Source organism: Podarcis pityusensis (genome assembly GCF_964106645.2).
Source record: "Podarcis pityusensis genome assembly, chromosome: 5".
In the NCBI taxonomy this organism is placed as follows: Eukaryota; Metazoa; Chordata; class Lepidosauria; order Squamata; family Lacertidae; genus Podarcis; species Podarcis pityusensis.
The window spans coordinates 40,141,972-40,163,075 of record NC_138032.1 but is presented as its reverse complement, the minus strand read 5'-3'; the positions used below and the strand labels follow the sequence as shown (position 1 = coordinate 40,163,075).

At 40.9% G+C, this 21,104-nt stretch overlaps 1 protein-coding gene across 2 annotated transcripts in view; it reads left to right on the top strand.

The window, feature by feature from the left end:
- WDR33 (WD repeat domain 33) overlaps positions 1-21,104 on the top strand; it is a 61,240-nt gene that overhangs the window by 21,900 nt on the left and 18,236 nt on the right. For both annotated transcript variants that reach the window (XM_081008405.1, XM_081008404.1), the window contains exons 8-11: positions 16,520-16,646; positions 17,081-17,235; positions 18,657-18,735; positions 19,920-20,030. In XM_081008405.1, coding sequence (XP_080864531.1) covers positions 16,520-16,646; positions 17,081-17,235; positions 18,657-18,735; positions 19,920-20,030 — 472 coding nt within the window. The remainder of the gene's footprint in view (positions 1-16,519; positions 16,647-17,080; positions 17,236-18,656; positions 18,736-19,919; positions 20,031-21,104) is intronic.

Below are 21,104 nucleotides of genomic sequence, written 5' to 3'. Positions count from 1 at the left end.
AGCACACACTGTGTTGTGGACTCCAGCTTTAAAAATTGTTCAGAACGTTGATAGGAAAACTTAAATAGGTAACTTTACGCAACTTCTTCCACCAGCCCCCAAGGCACGGAAAGATGGCATAGTTTTATTTATGCAGGTGTTAAAAGTCAGCTCTCCCTACTTGTTGCTGTCCAGTGGTCCAGAACATTGGACCACCTTCTTCACTGTCTGGCAAACAAGTAGAAAGAGAATTCACAGGTAAGCAAATTATGTTTTTAATCAACTATAGATTAAAACTTGTATAGTGAAATCATAATCATCTTTGTTCAGAAGTAACTCACACTCATTTTACTCCCTATTAAGTTTGGGATTGCAGCCTTAGCATAGACGTTAACAGCCAAACAATCCTACATAGCACAGCTCTACCTAGTTCTATTTGTGTTGACTAAATGACTATCAGGGATGTTGTACTATTGATAGACCCAGTCTCCAGAAATCCATCATACTCAACTAGCTTATAACTCATAAAATTCCTTAATGTACCAGTCTGTTTTTATATTAAACTATAAATACTGTTTTGGGTACTCCATATGAATCTGTCAACAAACCTGACATTTGATACACCAATGATCTTAGATCACACAATTTAGGTGATACCACCTGCAAAGAGTTTCTCCTAATCTTCCATGACATTCCCAACATCTCATTCAAATACACTCTTGAAAATCTTCTTTGCTGAAGTATTGCAATTTAGAACTAAAGTAGGAGATACTGTGGAAGATAAGGCTCAGAGATCTGGGCTGTTACAATAAAACTGAAAGTTTTTCACTTAGGACCAGATAGAAAGCCTCTTTAAGGATGATGATGATGATGATAATTTATTATTTATACCCCGCCCATCTGGCTGGGCTTCCCCAGCCACTCTGGACGGCTTCCCAAAAAATATTAAAATACTGTAATACATCAAACATTAAAAGCTTCCCTAAAGAGGGCTGCCTTCAGATGTCTTCTAAAAGTCTGGTAGTTGTTGTTCTCTTTGACATCTGGTGGGAGGGCGTTCCACAGGGAGGACGCCACTACTGAGAAGGCCCTCTGCCTGGTTCCCTGTAACTTGGCTTCTCGCAGTGTGGGAACCGCCAGAAGGCCCTCGGTGCTGGACCTCAGTGTCCGGGTAGAACGATGGGGGTGGAGACGCTCCTGTTTATGAAACGGAAGCTTCAAACTAAGCCATCTGTAGTATTATTTGTATTTCATGATGGCTTTTTAAAAATTACCTTTCTGAAAACTGCCTTGTTTGTTCCTCAGCTTTCCCTCTTCATTATTTTTATAAGTAAACTAATTATCAGGTAAAAAGAATTTTGTCCCTTGAATTCCCATCTAAAATTACCTGTTTAGATTTTTTTAAAATCCTAAATCCATTTTTTACCAGCTTTGAAAAAGTATAATTATAAAAAGAGCATAGAAAAAGCAATTAGTTTGGTCACATAAGTGATCATGCTGGTTATGTGAATAGTGATAGATCCTATAAATGCATTCCAACCATTTGTACATGCTTGGATGCCCCAAACATATCAAGCAGTGGTGTATCTACTGTATAGAAAACTACAGCTACTTCGGTTGGCAGATTATTTGTGTAACAAATCATATTTTTCTGTTTCCCTATCTCCAAGAATTCATCATGGGGAGTTAGTAAATGCACTGCTGCTGATTTAAGGCAATGGATTTCAAGCTGTGCCCAGAAAACCTGTTTTCTCAGAAATTTGTTGAGCTCCTGAGACATTATCAGCCAGGTCCTTTGAGAGATGTCATGCCCACTACTTGCCACTCACCTTTCTCTGCTGTCACTTGTCATTTTATACAAGGCGATGGTGAGACCCAGTAGATTTGACCAACATGCTTCATGTATCAAGTATGTGCTCTAAAACACTTTCAAGAATCCTCTACAGTGCACAGTGGTTCCTTGGTACAAAAGTTGATAGGAAGGGGTTCCCTGAAACTAGAAAATTTTAAAACCAGACTGAAGGGATGTTTAAGGTAGTAGCATCTTCATTGGTACATGCAGGATCTACCTTTGAGAGGTTCATAAATTATACAGGTCATATTGGGTGTGGAATGTTATTTTTATGATAGTGCTCTTCATATGAGTTCACTCGGAGGGATTAAAAAAGTAGAAACAAATGAACTTTATATAGGCTCATTCAGCCTCCAGCAGATGTGAATTCTGAGGTTCTGGCTAATATAGACAGTGTTGCACAACATACGCTTTTCTCCTCCCAGTAGTGTTTGAAATACTCTTGTGTGATTTTTTTTGGTGTGATTATTGAGCCTGTTAAACTTGGGTTCTCTTCATCTGGAGTATGAAATATACTCCATACATCTAAATAATCTGGATTTGGCATGACTTGATGGGCATTATTTTGGGCTCAGATTTGTCATTGTATGAATCCATTTAACTAGGTACTGCTTTCCAGGTCAGAAACAGAATGTGTCAACATAGACAACTGATAGCAAATTTGATCACAACAGTCAAATACTGCTAAGAGAAATTTGGGTTGTTGGCTGGTTGGGCACCGAATCTTCCTTTTAGGCTGGAGGGTGTCCTGTGGTCTAAACCACTGAGCCTCTTGGGCTTACTGATCAGAAGATTGGTGCTTTGAATCCGCCCGGCAGGGTGAGCTCCCATTGCTCTGTTTCAGCTTCTGCCAACCTCGCAGTTTGAAAGCATACCAGTGTAAGTAGATAAACAGGTGATGGGAAGGTAAATGGTGTTTCTGTGCACTCTGGTTTATGTCACGGTGTTCCATTGTGCCAGAAGCAGTTTAGTCGTGCTGGCCACATGCCCCAGAAAGCTGTTTGTGGTCAAACGCCGGCTCCCTCAGTCTGAAGCAAGATGAGCACCGCAACTCCATAGTCACCTTTGACTAGAATTAACCATCCAGGGGTCCTTGTCCTTTACCTTTACCTTTACTTTACCCTTAAGTCAGAAGTTTTCTGGCTGTTTCCAGAAATCATATCTTCATTAAGTCCTCTGACAATGGATGGATTCATTCCCTTTTGGATAAGGTTTTGAAACAAGCAACTGTCTTACATCTACATGTCATGGAATTCTTTGCCCTTTTCCAAATAAGTGTTCAGAGATTAGCATGATAAAGAGATACGGCTTGTAGCCATGGCCAGCTGTTTACATTTCGAATTTGGAAGGACAAATTATCCTTTTTAATTTAGTTTATCTTTATACCATTGATGATGTGACTCTTGGATCTGTGTAGTACTTGCAGGGCCACAGGTTCTCCACCCTTACTCTTGAGGTAATTCTTATATCTGGTAGGGAGATCCCGGACTATATACAACCTCTTCAAGACGTCCATAGAGAAGTTAAGTGTTTTCATCTCCTAATCACTGAGATTTACAACCTGGGGTACTTCCAACGGCATCATTTCTCCCTGGAGCTCCAAGATTGCAGTAGTGACAAGGGACATTTATGCCTTTCTCAGAAAGGACCAAAAAAACACACCAGTTGGACTTGCCTATTGACATTCATATTTCATAGTCTTTACCTTGCAGTCTTGGTTACCCTTGTTGAGTTTGCAGGTGCTGAACATGCATTGCTTCTCCAGGGCCTGCAGTTTCCTTTAGCCTCCCAGAAACATTTCAGCTTGCTGTTTTTAACTAGTAAAACACAACAGTAAGTGTTCATATCATGGACATTACTTCTTTCTATGTGTGTATGACTTTGACCTGTATTATCTGCTGGGATCAAGTGCTTGACTGTAAGCCTAAGTGGAATTGGTCCCTATGTTACAGGAAGAGACAAAATGGTTGTTTAGGTGATTTGGGAAGATATGCAAGTTCCAAATGAAAGTACTGTTCATTAATCTTCCCCAGGATAGATTAAATTTCCCTTTCTCGTGTTATCCTAGAATTGTAAAAATCAGATACGCAGGGTCACTGAAACGTAGGATAGTCTAGATGCAGGTCCATTTTCATGAATTCTCCTCAAATCCATGAGTAGAGGCATATAGAGAGGTATTCTTGGCTTTAGACTGCCTGACAGTCTAAACTTGTGGATACAAAAGCATTTTTGTTTAAGAAGGCAGTAAAATAATAGATACACAGGATTAACTGAATAATTCAGTTGACTGTTTCATTGGATGAAAATTTAAATACAGTGGTGCCCCGCAAGACGAACGCCTCGCAAGACGGAAAACCCGCTAGACGAAAGGGTTTTCCGTTTTGGAGGCGCTTCGCAAAACGAATTTCCCTATGGGCTTGCTTCGCAAGACGACAGCCCATAGGGAAATCTCAGGGACAGCGGGGAAGCGCAGCGCGTCTTCCCCACTGTCCTCGGACCTCCTCCGAAGCCTGGCGGCTGGGCGGGGACACCTCCTCCCGCCGCCGCCGGGCTTCGGAAGGCTCCTCCGAAGCCGGGCGGGGGGGGGAGGGAAGACCTGCCGCCGCCGCCCGGCTTCGGAACGGTGCTCCGAAGCCGGGCGGGGGGGAGGGAAGACCTGCCGCCGCCGCCCGGCTTCGGAACGGTGCTCCGAAGCCGGGCGGGGGGGAGGGAAGACCTGCCGCCGCCGCCCGGCTTCGGAACGGTGCTCCGAAGCCGGGCGGGGGGAGGGAAGACCTGCCGCCGCCGCCCGGCTTCGGAACGGTGCTCCGAAGCCGGGCGGGGGGGAGGGAAGACCTGCCGCCGCCGCCCGGCTTCGGAACGGTGCTCCGAAGCCGGGCGGGGGGGGAGGGAACACCTTCTGAAGGCGGGCGGGGGCGAAAGTCTTTGCTCCCCCCTGCCTGCCTGTCCCGGACGGCTTTTGAAGGCAGGGGGAGCAAAGACTTTCGCCCCCCGCCCGCCTTCAGAAGAGGTCCAGGACCTCTTCTGAAGGCTGGCGGGGGGCGAAAGTCTTTGTCACCCCTGCCTGCCTTCCCAGGGGCTTTTAAATCGCCCCGGACAGCGGAGAAGTCCTCCGCTGTCCCGGGGCGATTTTAAAATGCCGCCCGCCAGCATTTTAAGATCGCCCGGACAGCGGAGAAGTCCTCCGCTGTCCCGGGGTTTTTTAAAATGCTGGGGGTGGGAAGAAAAGCCCTTGCCCCCCCCCCCAGCCTTCAGAAGAGGTCCGGGGACAGCCTGGTCTGAAGGCGGTTTCCCTAGGAACGCATTAATTGATTTTCAATGCATTCCTATGGGAAACCGTGCATCGCAAGACGAAAAACTCGCAAGACGAAGAGACTTGCGGAACGAATTAATTTCGTCTTGCGAGGCACCACTGTATTTGGAATTTTGTTCATTTCCCTGAGCATAATAACTTAAGAAATCTAAATAATTCTCAAACATTTAAAAGAGCTGCAATTCATGATTGTTCTTGTATTTTCAAAATCATAAGGCTGCTGTTGTTGGTAAAGCTGCTCACATAAGAGTAATACATCTTGATGCAAATGTGTCTTTCAAGTTCAATTATACCTATTATTTATATTTATAAACTGCTACTGCTTCTGCTACTAACTTTGTAAACCACCTTGAGGTTTTTTCTTCAGTCAAGGGGAATATGAATTTTGTGAAATAAATAAATAACTGCTATTCTGCTGCTAACTACTGCTACTACCAAGTACTTTTTGAACTGAAAGTCTCAGACACTTGATGCTTGTTTTTTTTGCACAAGTATTGACTTACCCATATGATGGATGACAAGTTAGCACAACAACTGCAGTTACTTAATATGGCTGGCAAACCAGCGTTTAGAGTTGGACTTGACTTGCACACCTCAAATGTTTTGATTAAGAAATCTACTTCTAGAGGTTCAAAACACACGGCAGGATTCACCTAATGCTCCCTGTCAGTGGAAGCAATTCTCTCTGCATGCACCCCCAAATTGGCTCAATATGAGGGGTCAGAAGAACACCCAGAGGAACATATGAGGGAATTGTGCCATCTGGCAACCTGCAATGTTTGCATAGACAGGGTGTTTGTTTTAGCACAATGTTGAATTCCACCCATAATCCTGAGTTTCATTTCTATGAGAAATAAAAACAGACTTTAGAATGGCCAAGGTTAATGGGACAGATTTATAGAGCTCTAGTATCCTTTTCTCACCTGTGTAAACATGGTGATTGAAAGTGCTCACCCCCTAGAACCTGAGATCTTTTGCTGTCATAGCTGGGGATCAAGTAGATCAGGGGTGGGGAACATTTTTGGCCCAGTAGACCAGAACTTTATCCCACCCCCACCCCCATCGAGGGATCACCCATTAGTCAGTCATCTGACATGATTACATCAGGTGATTGACTCCTGTCAAAGTGCATCATTTTCCACAGTGCTTCCCAAATGTTCAACTATCAGCTGGTTGTCAGGTGCTGGGGGTGGGGGCCCTGAAAAGGCCTCACAGGCCAAATTGAGAGGTCTTGCAGGCCAGAGGGTGCCTACCCTTGAAGCAGATGAAGGAAATTTATTACATATGATTCTATTCATGTAAAGTTATAAATGATCAAGTGGGCACAGTATTGTAGGAAATCGTATCTATGTATACTTGAGGGACGCTTTGGAATAAGGTACATAGGTTCTCCTTAAATATGATAATAAGATGAAACATTTAAAATAATGCTGTGTGGCATATAACTCCTGAAGTTATAAGCAAAATAAATAAAAGTATTTCAAATACATATTGGAAATGTCAGAAAGAACCAGGAAACTATTCCCACATGTAGAAGTGTAATTTGTAAGCAATATAGGGCAAAGTTTATAGGTTTTCTATAGTATTATTATTAATAATAATAATTTTCTTTGTTTGTTTATTACATTTGTATACCACCCTTCATCTGAGTAGTTATGAAATCCCAAATGACCCTGTACTCCTATTATTAAATTATACTATTGACTCAATAAAGAAAGAACAAGGAAATGGAGGTCTCAAGTCACACCTAGTATTACTGAATGAATAGATCAAATTAGGCACTTCCCTTTACTGTCTTTTTGGCACATTCTTCTGAAGTCCAAGGAACCAGGACAAAGGTGAAATGATTCTGTAACAAACGGGATCCTGTTTCTCAAGTATTGTTAAAAGAACTTTCTTCTCCCAAAGATACAGTACAGCTTTGAAATGTTCTGAATTTTAAAGAACCAGTTTTGTTTTCATTTATCAGCCTCATATTGTTACTCAACTTAATTCATAAGCACTGTATTTAATGAATTTTCCCATTTTTTCCTTTATTAAAAATCCACTTTACACAAAAAAAAGAGCGCCAAACCAAAAACACCCTGAGTAATAGTCTCTGCCTTTTAGACATTACCAGAATGCAGACATCTATTCAATCTAAGGAGAGAATGAAATTTCTGTCAAACTTATCTTCTATCTTATCATGAAACAACTGCATTATTGTGGGGGGCGGGGTTCAAGGGGTAGTAGAATCCAGCAGATAAAGTTTTATCAGACCTTTTGGTGTTCAGTTTACTACTCTTCTGCTAGTATCTGTACCCTGTTTTCTGATGCTTTGTCTCTCTATCTAGTCCTCAGTTTTAGGACACTTTCCATTGTCCTTGAGTTATACATGAGTGTCAAGGTGCCTATCGCTTCTTATTCTGCAAGCTCTACTTAACCACTGGCTGAGATACAGTGATGTCTTGGAATATTCACAAACATAATTTCTCAAGGAAAGATGGCAAAACAAAAGTCAAAGGAGCAGAAATTGGAAAGTAATAGAGAAAAATAAATTAACCATCTTTCCAATATGTCCAGTATTTATATCACAGAATACCAAGTATTATGGGGGACGCGGGTGGCGCTGTGGGTTAAGCCACAGAGCCTAGGGCTTGCCGATCAGAAGGTTGGCGGTTCGAATCCCCGCGACGGGGTGAGCTCCTGTTGCTCTGTCCCTGCTCCTGCCCACCTAGCAGCTCGAAAGCATGTCAAAGTGCAAGTAGATAAACAGGTACCGCTCCAGCGGGAAGGTAAACGGCATTTCCGTGCACTGCTCTGGTTCGCCAGAAGCGGCTTAGTCATGCTGACCACATGACCCGGAAGCTGTACGCCGGCTCCCTCAGCCAATAAAGCGAGATGAGCGCCGCAACCCCAGAGTCGGTCACGACTGAACCTAATGGTCAGGGGTCCCTTTACCTTTACCTTTACCAAGTATTATACCTTATCGCTGTCCACTAAATGCCAGTTTCTGGAAGATGTAGATTCAGGCTTTGGGGAAAAGAGTGAAGGTTGAGGAACAGCCATTAGGAATGCCTCTTTATGTGCCTTTGCGTACTTGATTCTTGAAGTTTATGACAGAACATGCGTGCACAGTCAGTCTCATGGATATGCTTAGTCCAGACCCTTTAGAATTCTCTATGCACAGCCAGTCCAGACACTAGAGCACTGTTTCTGTCAATTCATCCCTTTAGAAGGTAGTCCTCCAAACTGTTGCACAAAATGCATTAAAGGAGTTTAACCTTGAAGTTATGAAGACATGAATGAAGATTTCTAGGTTTACATCTGTGCAAAAAATACCAGTTTTTCTCAGCAATTAGACTGACAGAAAACACCCATGTCTCTTGTGTTATCTAGGTTCTGTGAACCTGAATGATCAAATGGAGCCAAAACACTGTCAGTGCTGGGAATCCTGATACCCTCCCATGTCACAAAGCCTGCCCATTGACATATGTTCAGTCTTACCTGTATCCAGTCTTTAACCGTACCCAGATAGTTGGAGCTCACAGAGACTGTTCAACCCAAAACAAATGAAAAGGGGAGGTGGGAAAGCTGAATCTGATTAGCATCCTAATGGCATCCAGTGCTATGCTTCCATATCATTTTATTCGGAAATATCAAATGCATACTGAGCAGAAATGGCAGCTAGAGTAGTTACTCATCGGCACTCTCCACTTCCTGCTAAGAACGAGCCAAATATATTGTTTTTCTATTGTGATTTCTATGAGTTATCTCCCCTAAAAAGAGCAATTTGCTTGAAATGCATTGGGAACTGGAATTGTTCCAGCAAACCTCTGTATACCTATAGGTGTTCGCCAATAGCTATTTGCCAAGTGTAGCAATGCTTCCATTTTGCTCTCATGCTACATATTCACATAGCTGCATTTAAATTCTGATTTTTTTTTCAGGTGACTTCCCACATGATGGTTGTAGCATACGGTTAAATAAATGAGAATAGTGATCTAGTTCAACAACATTTACAAATTTCAATTATATGTTTCACAACATTTAGTGATTTTTAATTTGGATAGATGAGACCCATTTACTTTTGTGAGTGTCCTGTTTCAAAATGAACTTCAAAGAGTTATTTTAAAACTTGCAGTAAATGCCAAGTGTGTATATATAGTACTTTGGATTTCCCCCCACAAAAAAATAGTTATAATGACCACAAAGGGTAATGGTAATTATGATGACCACAAAGGACTGCCATCTCATTAAAGAAATCTTAGTTGCTTTAAATTTGCTTATGAGTAAACAGTCATTCTGAAGAAAAATCCTGCTATGTTCTAGATACTGTGTATTCACAGTATAGAAAGGAAGAGAGAATACCCCTTTTAAGACAGTCCTTGATATCCATGTTTTTGTACATCCTTGTGTGAAAAAGAAATATTTGGGTGCTCCAGATAATTTGATTAACCCAACTAGTTGGAAAAACACTGCAGTCTTAGATATTTGGCATACTAGGGCCAAAAAACTTAGAATTTATGTGGAGAAAAATTATATTTTAAACATCAACATAAAAATCAAAGCTGCCCCTAGAAATACAGGAAGCAGTCTTATACCAGGTTATGTTATTTGTCCAATAAATCCAGTATTATATACACTGACTGGCCATGGCTCTATATGGTCTCAAGAAGAAATCTTTCCTATCAGCTGCTCCCTGATCCTTCTTGCTAGAGATACCAGGGGTCGAACCTGAAACTTTCAGCCTGCAAAGCTGAATGGTGTGTATGTACACAGCATACATTTAAAGCACGTAACTGCCTCAAAACGATCCTGGGAACTGCAGTTTGTTGAGGGAGCTGGATATTGTAGCTCTTTAAGTGGGAACTACAGTTCCCAGGATTCTTTGAGGGAAGCCATGTGCTGTAAACATAGAGTATCTACCCAGCCATAGTGTATAATTTTTCTTCTGTTTGTCACCATCCAGTGACCCAGAACGCTGAGGTGCTACCCAGTTACAGACATTGTTACCTGTGAAACACTCTTTTTTATTTCTCTTGCCCCCTGCCTTCCCAGTCTCTGCTGGTTTTTTGGGGGGTATTATTAAATAATTACTAAGTATAATTAAAGAAGCATGGATTGGGGAAAACAGACTAAACACTGAGGAATGCATTCTATATGATAGTGCCTGGTGATGAGTAATACACTTTTCTTTTTCCAAGTGCTTCTATTGAATCTTCTTTAGAATTTCAGAGGAAAGTTGAGCCAAACTGTTCCCACTCAGTTACTAGGTTTCTGGAGGATAGGATATCCAGAGGTATTTTTGGAGGGAATTACCTTGGAACAAAAGAATATTTGAAGGTTTGACTTTTTTTGGCTTATGATGACAACACTGTGCTAGACATTGTAATGGAAACCCTGAATTCTAGTCATTCTACTAGGACATTTTCACATACTTACAAGTATTTTGTCATAAGGGAACTTTTTGCTAGCCACCAAGATCGAAACAACAAACCAAGGTAACATGAGGGTGAGAGTTTTCAAGTCTGCTATGTTTCACTACTTTATTTTTTATTTTAATATTTTCCTTTCTACTCTGCTTTGCAGCCAAGATTAGCTTACAATCATTCAAATCTATCTTAAGAGTACTATGTCTCTTCGGGTTATTGGCAGTTTAGTATATGTGCTGCGGAAGCGAGCATGGGTTATTGGCAGTTGATAGGTTTCACGCTCATCAAGATAGGAGAGGGTAGAAGGAGCTACAGGTAGATTAAGGGGCTGGCTGATGATAAATACAACAATAGCCCACAGAAGCAATCCCCCCATTCATCTGCAGTCCTTTTACTTGTTTGTTTGTTTGTTTGTTTGTTTGTTTGTTATCTCAATGTATTCTGTTTCCATGCTTAGGCTATTCTAGAACTTGGTCAAAGGGCAACAGGTGACGTTTGCAAATATTTTCACACCCTCAGAAACCCCTTCCCTTCTTGGTCATTTAGAGGGGTCAAGAAGGGACAAAAAAAAGCCATGAGAGAAATCAGGCATACTGACACTCTCACTGCATAGCCAGTCAGGTTTAGTAAAAGGGCCATACCATTTGGATAAAAAATGCCCTCCCATTGCCCTCCTTATAAATTATGGGGAGTGAGGGAGAGGAAACATGTCAGTATGTTGTCTGGCCAAGTGATGCTCCATGTCTTCCCACAATACACTGCAGTGGTTTCATTGCATGCTAGCACAGCCCAACAATACAATAGTGTCACTCAAGACTATGCTTTGATAGTGGCATAGTCTACGTTTTCCCTCTTGCTCTATTCATAGTGCAAGGGCTTTGTTTGCCATTAGTGACATTACCGTGTAGCCATATTTGATTGATTTTTGTGACATCACATTCACTATGTGGTCCCTGATTGGTTGGGATCCTATAGCTCCTGAACCTTTGGGGCCTCCCAACAGTGTAGTGGAGCGCCCCTCCTCTAACTCTACTGGACTGTCCTTGGGTACACTAACTACAGTGGTGGAGCCACTTTGTCCAGGTAGGGCCTGTGGCTCGAGTCCCAGAATCCCAGGGTCTGACTCCACTGGCTCAACAGTCACAGGTTTTGTTCCCTCGATACCTCTGCAGTTATTCAGAAAAAAACCAAAAAAAAACAGTGAAAATGGAACTGAAGCAGCTTGAGTTTGGAATGCAAACAGGTGCCAAGAAGTAAAAGACCAAAACAGGAGAAGTGGGGATTGGAAATCACTTTACCCCTAAAAAAAATCACACTTTTTATTTCATAAATTTTGCGAGTAAAAATTCTACATGGCCCCAATTTCTTTGGAAGTTATGTGCACACACAGTCAATAAGATGCTGGGGACATTTAGGGTACAAATTGCATTATTTTTTTCAGAATTGATGGAAATTTGCCACCGACATTAATAGATAGGATTTGCACCAAACTATTCTTTATAATATTGGGAGCTTTTAACACATTTTGTAATGGTTCTTTGATTTTCCTTTCGGTTCACTGAATATATTTAATCGAGGAGTTGGAGGCTAGTATATTAGGACACATGGCAACCCAGCCTTTTTGCTTCAGTTTTGGGGGCAGCTGCTGAAACAGATTTCCACTGCAGCAGCTCGAACATCATCCTCTCACTTGGTGTAAAACTACCTATCAAGCTCCCAAGTATTTTTTTAGAGCTAATTTATGCCAGAAGTAGCAATGACATCCACATCTCATCTCATCCTGGAAATACCTGGTGCCTATGGTGGCAGCTGCCCCACCTTAAGGGGCACGGATAACTCAGTTCTGGAGCAGGGGACTAAGGCAATACCTCTGTTTTGTTAAAAACAACCAAAAAAACTGGAAAAACAGTCATCCTACATTGTACTGAATGCATTGTCAGGTGTAGAATTAATTTTATTTAATGTTCCAAGATTTGATTCTCCAAATACTTTGTATAATTACTCTCACAGTACTATTTTGAGGTAGATCTTTGCAAAAAGCATACATTCCTAATTATAATAGGAAGAGACCAATGAGACCTACAATAAAATGCTGCAGTGTAGAGTGCATTTGTTTGGGGTTCCAGCCATTCCGTCCCATTCCTCTTGCACCCTCAGCAGTGAATCAACATTCCATAGCATCAAGCCATTCCTCATTGAACTGTTTTGGGCACACCTCCTTGAGACTTTTTTCCTAAATATTTTGTGGTGCTTATGCAAACCTTGGAGTTCCCCAGAGCCTGTTCTTGTGCCTGGATGGTAAGTGTTGTTTTAGCTATATAAGCGGCATTGCTTACAGTCGTGAGGAAATAGAGGGAACCAGCCGTCCTCATAGCCTGAACGTTGAAAACAGAAGGAATGAAGTAAACATGTTACCATGTTTTATTCCCTTGTTTCATACACCATGTGTCATAAATGTTCTCCTTCAGGCAACATGTATATCTTTTGTTCATGTGACTAACAGTAGGTTGTGTGTTCGCCTGCTCACTCTTACAACAGCAGCCTGAAGTTCCATTCCCAAAACACGGGGGAATTTGTGACATGTAGAGTTATAAAAAGGCAGCGCATGATACATTGAACAGCACGTGTACACGTGTAAGAAACTTTGTTTGATTTCAGTCTTTGCTAAGCCAGGGAAGGACAGTCAATAAAAAGGCAGTGAAATGTTCTGCATGAATTAATGTTGTGCAAAAGTGAAAATGAAATATAGTGTGGTTTAATTCTAAAGAGTCTAAACATGCTAAAGAGAATGCTGTTCCTGTATTTGCAAGAAGCTACTAACCTTATCTTAGGCACTCAGAGGTGGCAAGTGGTCATTTCGTTGCACTGGGAGCTAAAAGACTTGTGCTCAGGTTCTGCACACTTGCCACTCTCAAAACTGTATATAGCACTTGAAATATCACACATTATTGGCTATCAACATATTAACCTATTAATATGTCTCTTACAGACATGTATCTCAAACTTTCTCTCCCAAGCCACTTGGTTCAGAAAAGGCCATGTGTTGCCTAAATCAAAAGATGACAAGTTTAACAATGAGGAAGTCTTCCTCTTGGCACCCCACACAAATCCTTTGTTAGTATCATCCTTGATTTTTATTGCTGCCAAATGGACAGTTTTTTATTCACAGCAATTGTTACCCATTCTTGTAGTTGCATTCCTTAAACCCAGCCTTTTACCTACCTGGTGCCTTGACTGTACTAAGCTGGTCTGATGGTGGTTGTAGCCCCAAAATTCTGGAGGGCACCAGGTTAAAGGGTGTTTTAATCTTGGTAATGACTGAATATTTATTTTCATTATCAGTTTTATAAAGGGACTCTTTCAGAGATTATTTAGTTGTTAGGGATTCTTTAATTTTGATTTCTGCATTGCAGGGGGTTGGACTAGATGACCCCTGAGATCCCTTCCAACTCTACAATTCTATGATAAAGGGTGGTCCTGAAATTCCACTAACTACTACTGTTTAATAATTATTACCACTTTAATTACTGTTCACAGTTAACTGGGATACAGGGCCTGTTTTGAGTTTGTACGTAAATTATTCCTTGTCTGTGTCAGGCTTTAGTTTAATTACTGATAAATCATAAGATAACACATTTTTCATTGACTTGTAAACTTTTATTGTGAAAATACAAAATTATTCAAAATTTTAATTGCGTATTTCCCGTATAAAAAAACCTGCAAAAAATTAAAAGTAACCATGAAGTTTATTCTTTATTTTAAGTTTATGAGACATAAAGACCGTATTTAAAGTGAAAATATGGTCCCTGCTTTGCCAGCATCGCTTAAAACAGGGATGGTGAACTTGTGCCCCTCCAGGTGTTGTTGGAAATTATGGGTGGAAGATTCTTCTGTCAGAGTAAGCCATTTCCCTGTGTGTTGTGCTGGGGGGTTCTCTTGACCATAAGAGTGGATTTGGGGAGAGTAAAGCCTTGTTGCACTAGTGGCACTGGCTTTTGCTAGTGGAACGGATTAGTTCTTTCTGGCCCTATGGATCCAAAGAGTTACTTTAGGTGCACCCAAGGCTGCATAATGAATTTTTTTTACTATTTTTCTTTAGTGGCAGACTCCATGTCATATCACAAGCAGTTTTGAAACATCCCGTCATTTTCAAAAATGATTTCCTTGGTTTTGGGGGAGGGAGCTGTTTGAGAAACTCTAGTGCAAAGCTCCTTAAACCTATTGATTGATTGAAAGATGAAGCCCATAATATAAAGAATCAGATATTGATTTTTGTCTTCTTTGTCCTGTCCGGGTGGGTAAAGTGATCTCAACCTATGGATGTTTTCTGAACAGTTGTGTAGATCTCTAAGATCAGTTAACAATTGTTGTGGTTCTACTGCAATAATTAATCATTAACCAGTTAATGTTCTCCAAGAATCTAAGAACAGTCACCACCGTAATACCTCAGGGTTGTAGATTTGATCTGGTGAGCACACAAACCATTGCATTGCTTATGTGAGTGTGTCCAGGGGGCACTTCCTGGATTCACTTCCTGGCTTTCGCTATAAAAGTAGATCTGAGAGTGGAAGCAAGACCCAGTTTGCATGCAGGTATTGCAGTGCTGTGGACCATGGAGTGCTGCTTATGATTCATGCAAGCAAGAGCTTTCAAAATTTGCACCTGTGCGGGCTGCTGTAGGCCATCAGACTAGTGCACCATGTGTACAATGTGAATTGAAACCTTTCCAGTCGCCACTGCCTGGCTTGTTGATGGCATACCAGCGCTAGCTTTGAACTTTAGTGCATACTGCTTTGAATATAATTCTCTGTTTGTGCATGTTGGTGTGGTTTGGTTAACGCGCAGAGAACTTCATTTCTGCATCTGGGTTTTGGTTTTGCCTGTGGTAAAGGAACTGTCAAGTACTTGCACACTCCTTGTTCACATTAAACCATAGTGTATCATAAAAAAAAAGAATAGAAAACCTAAGAGTTTAACGTGATATGGAAACTGGTTCCAAGTAGGAGAAATAGATAGCAAATAAAATAAAAATAAAGGTCAACTTCCTGCGTTTATATCTGTGATCTGCTTAGATGATCCAATGACCTAACCTTTGGGTATTGTTTGAAAGTTCAAAAAAAAAGGATGTTACCAATCAATAAATATTGATCTGATGAGAAAAGTTTTAGGGTTTTTTTGTGGGGTGCAAATGGGGAGTCTAGAACAAACACTAGTTGTAAAATTATTCATAATTTTGCATGGAATTCATTCCTCTTCAGTAAATATATAGATTATTTTGTGTATACTTTGATAGCTGTCCAAAAAAAGAGCAAAACAAATATTAAAATGAAAGAGAGCTTATTAATTTTGGCAGCTGTAGGTTGAGTCATAACACAATATTATGAAATGTTTGGTTTTAAAGTAACTTTAAAATAATCTCTAATGTCCATGCCACTTAATTGAATCATTTATTGCCTGTTACCATTAGAAAAATGTCTTTCACGGATGGGGAACCTGTGGACCTCCATATATTTCTAGATTACAATTCCCATCTCCCTGAATGTTGGCCGTGCTGGCAGGGGCTGATGGGAGTTTGAATGGAACAGCAGCTAGAAGGGTCAATTCTGATTTATATGCATTATTGAAACCAATATATGAACAAATGTTATTCATGTTTAGATTCCGATAAGGAATCTAGACAAAGTTTGTGTTAATACATCTTCTTGCTCCAAACTAGTTTTTGAACATACATTGAAAGGTAATCACATATTTAATATAGTACAGCATGGACTGTATATAAAACAATTTTGTATAACTTTGAAATCCTTGAAGGAAAAAGAGCTGTCTTTTAGGGCAATAAAGACAAATCAAGATGTAACCTGTCCAAACAGTTATGCCATTTCATAGTTGGGATAGATTGTTTCATTATTTAATTTTCTGTGTGAAGTCTCTTCAACAACAGTATCTTTGTATTTTAAACAGGCCATGGTGCTGATGTCAAGTGTGTTGACTGGCATCCAACAAAAGGTTTGGTGGTTTCTGGAAGCAAAGATAGTCAGCAGCCAATCAAGTTCTGGGATCCAAAGACTGGCCAGAGCCTTGCTACACTGTAAGTGCAATTGCAGTTGGTGCCTTGGCTCTTTTTGCCAAAAAATTCTGGGCCTTCAGCATGTATAGATTTATTGAATACTTATTTAGAATATTATTGCTCAATTTATTTGGAATAATGTGTGAGGTGGCTGTAAAAAGTGTTGTAACAGCAATTGAAACAAGGGTTTTAGCACAGTTTCACTATGAGAAAATGCCAAAATGTTCAGATTTTTTATTTTATTTTATTTTATTATTTTATTTTTTATTTTATTTCATTTCATTATGATGGGGTCAGGGGACACGTTAGATGTTTCAAAAAATTATGCATGCTGTGGAGAAAGTGGATAGAATACTTTTTACTATTTGAGCTGTTTTGAAGACAAACAGTGGGTTGCTTTAATTGCTCATTTCTTTAAATTATGCAGAGTTTATTCTTTTTATGATATATTCCAGTCATGCTCATAAGAACACTGTGATGGAAGTCAAATTGAACCTAAATGGCAACTGGCTACTTACCGCATCTCGTGATCACCTCTGCAAACTCTTTGATATTCGAAATCTGAAAGAAGAGCTTCAAGTCTTCAGAGGTCATAAGAAGGAGGCAACAGGTTAAAAATAACTTTTGTGTCAGTTGTTTCTGAATTTGGTGGTTGGATATTCAAAACCCTTGAAAGTAACTATGCAAAGTCTGCATTATATCACTTCAGTTTCTATGATCTGTAGTTGGTAAGATAACTAATACCATTGCTCAAATCAAGCATGCCCAAATCTTCTGTATCCTTAATCCGTTTAGAAATCTTATAGCTTCTCCCTCTCTACAACTTTTCCCTTCTCCTAATCTGTCTGCTACCTTTGAAGCTATTGATCACACTATCCCTCTTGATGTTAACTCTTCAGAGCACTCCTGTCTTTCTAGCAGCACCTTTTGTCCCTGCTGACAATTCAGTCTCCACCTCCCATATTACCCATTTTCCTACCCATTGGCTCTGCCATGCTGTGTGTGAACTTCAAGTTTATTTATTTCTCCATACCATATCTACAGGTGAAACTCGGAAAATTAGAATATTGTGGAAAAGTTCATTTATTTCAGTAATTCAGCTCTTCTGCATTGCTCGGTCTCATGTGTCTCATCTTTCTCTTGGCAATGCCCCATAGATTCTCTATGGGGTTCAGGTCAGGCAAGTTTGCTGGCCAATCAAGCACAGTAATCCCATGGGCATTGAACCAGGTTTTGGTACTTTTGGCAGTGTGGGCAGGTGCCAAAGTCCAGCTGGAAAATGAAGTCAGCTCGTCTGTGGAAGGAAGCATGAAGTGCTCCAAAATCTCCTGATACACTGCTGCATTGACCCTGGGCTTAATGAAGCACAGTGGACCAACACCAGCTAATGGCATGGCTCCCCAAATCTCTTTTCTGATGAGAGCAGCTTTTGCATCTCATTTGGAAACCAAGGACCCAGAGTCTGGAGGAAGAATGGGGAGGCACACAATGCCAGATGCTTGAAGTCCAGTGTGAAGTTTCCACAGTCTGTGTTGATTTGGGGCCATGATCATCACAGTTAAAACAAATAAAGGCTTGACATATCTCACTTTGCATGTCATGAGTCTCTCTCATATATTAGTTTCACCTTTTAAGTTGAATTACTGAAATAAATTAACTTTTCCACAATATTCTAATTTTCTGAGTTTCACCTGTATTCACCTGCATCTCCTCTCTTCCAACATCCTACTTGTCTTTGCTTTCTTCTCTGCTTCCCATCAGTAAGCCTTCTGGCAAGCTGTTGCTTAAGTAGCCTTCTCTCCATTCATTAAACGAGGTCCCCCTCCACAGGTCCTCCCATGAGAACTCCAAAGGCTACTCTGAACTGCCAGTCTCTTTTCCTGCCCCTCCACTGATGCCTGTTGTCCACTGCTCATCGCTGCACTGTAATCTATCCTCTCTCATCTAGTCAGATCCTACGTTACTTATGTTCTAGTACACCACTGGAAAAATGTAAATAAGTAGTAGTAATTGTGAATTTCTGCATTGCAGCTGTGGCCTGGCATCCTGTTCATGAAGGGTTCTTTGCCAGTGGAGGGTCCGATGGCTCATTACTGTTCTGGCATGTTGGGTAGGTACCTCTGATGAGAAATTACAACTGAGAAGTCAGCATAGTTTAATATTGTCTTTTGATACTATAGAATTATCCTTGTGATGATTTATGAATGACTCCATCCTGAGCTGAAGGGCTTTACTTTAAGAAATCTAAGTAATATATTGATTAATCCAGAGGTTAGGGACCCTCTGACCTGCAGACCAATATTGACCCACCAGGGGGTCCACTTTGGCCTACAAGGCCATTTCCCCCCAACCACGCCCACCTGCTCATCAGCTGACATCACTGGTAAAATCCTGCTTTGGTTATGCGTGCCTGTTCCCAGCAAGGAACAGATGCATGCGGCTAAGCCAGCAGGGTTTAGTCACAGTTAAAGCCTGCTGAGTTCAAGAGAGCCCTTTTTCAGAGGCTGAATCCAGGGTAAAGAGCTGGCTGAAAGCCCTTTGCGAAACCAGAGGCAAAACAGGAGTTGGGGGGTAGTGTGAAAGTGCTTTGCAAAAGTGCTTTCAAGCAGCCCAGCATTCCTATTGATGCTGTTTGCAAAGGGCTCTCAGGCAAGCCACAGTGCTTCTGTTTGAACCTCCAGGTTGAGCCTCAGGCTCAAACAGGAACCCTGGGCTACTTGTAAGCACTTTTGCAAGGCACTTTCAAACCTCCCTTCATGCCTGTTGCCTCCAAGACTCAAACTGGTGGCTCAGACAGGAACATTGGTGTTGCCTGAGAGGCTTTTGCAAACAGCATCCCCTGGTTTTATAGCAACAGGTGATTGACTGGGGGAGACCTTTCCCACTTGCCAAATTTGGCCTGCCAAGGAGTAGGGATATAAAAGTTTTGCCTGCTAACCAGAAAAGACTCCCCACCTCTCCCCTGATCCTTGTGGAGATAATCACTAAATATATTAATTTTCTAGTGTAAATATTTCTGCCTGAAAGAATGTGGATATGGCTTCTCTTGTTTGTCACAGCAACCTTCTTAATTAAAACAGCAGTCAAAATAAGTGTGTGTGTGTGTGTGTGTGTGTGCACACAACCTCTACTAAGTTTTCACATAAATAATAACTTTTGAACAAACAAATGCAGATTAAACATTAAACAAAATAAGTTTCATTGAGCAACATTGTATTTAAAAGAAAAGAAAAGCAAATAGGCCTTGATGCATCTTTGTTCATCCATTTAAGCACTATTTTTGTATTATTTCAGGGTGGAAAAGGAAGTGGGAGGTATGGAAATGGCCCATGAAGGAATGATTTGGAGTTTAGCTTGGCATCCTCTAGGACATATTCTGTGCTCAGGATCAAATGATCACACCAGGTATTTTTATTTAAATATTTTGCTTTGCACTCGTTTGACCTCAGTAACATTTTGTTTTTCATTGCTCCACTTAGTTTCTTTGTCGTCATCATGCATTTGTTTGTACCCTCACAAACATACCCTACCAAGAAGCTTTAAAAGAAAAACTGTAGTTTACTTATGCAATGGGAGAATAAAATACTAAGAGTGTTTTCAGGAACTAGCACTCATTAGCTTTTAATATAGTACATTCCACTTACACATTCATACTAATGCAATCAGCTGTCATTCATGGTACTTTACCTTTCATCTTGATTAAAAAGAATACACTGTGAAATGAAATGAAATATGATCATTCAGCAAGCTGGAAGATTTAACTAGTGAAAGAGACAGGGAGTGAAATATAATACATTAAATGTGGAAAAGCTGCAGGAGATGATTGTCTTGCCAAAGGCAAGGTGGTTCTTTTAAGATAGATTCAGAAGCAATACAAGTTAAAGATAGATTCAGAAGCAATACAAAATACACAAGTGAGTGAGAAGATTATAGATTTTATTCTTAAACAGCAAGCAATGTATACATACCAAGCAAGCACTTCCCTCTGCCACTTGAAAGCCCTCAAGAAGTGGCAAAGCGACTTCCCCAGGTAGCCTCAGTTTGCACGGCCCTGTGGTTGATCAGTCCCTGCACGAGCTTCAAAGAAACTCTGCCCAAACGGTCCGGTTTTATAGGTAGCCTGTGTGGCTTCCAAGACTGACTACGTGTAGATCATCCATTAGCCATCCCCTCCCAGTGCCTCACTTTCTCAAAACAATGTCCAACATCAAAGAAGGTACCCAGCACTATCCTCTGAACTGATTAAGGCAGCTGTGTGGGGGACTTCACCTCCTCCCAACATTCTCAGGACATTAAAGACTGTTCTCACACCATCAAAATACTTAACAAGGGGGAAGGGGGAAGGAGTAGAGGCAGGAAGGGTAACCGTGTCAGATCACTAACTCCTCGATACATTTTTGTCGATGAGGAAGAGAAAATTATGATGTGCAATAAGAACTCCTTGTGCTAACAGGACTACTTCACTGGATAGCAGTCCAG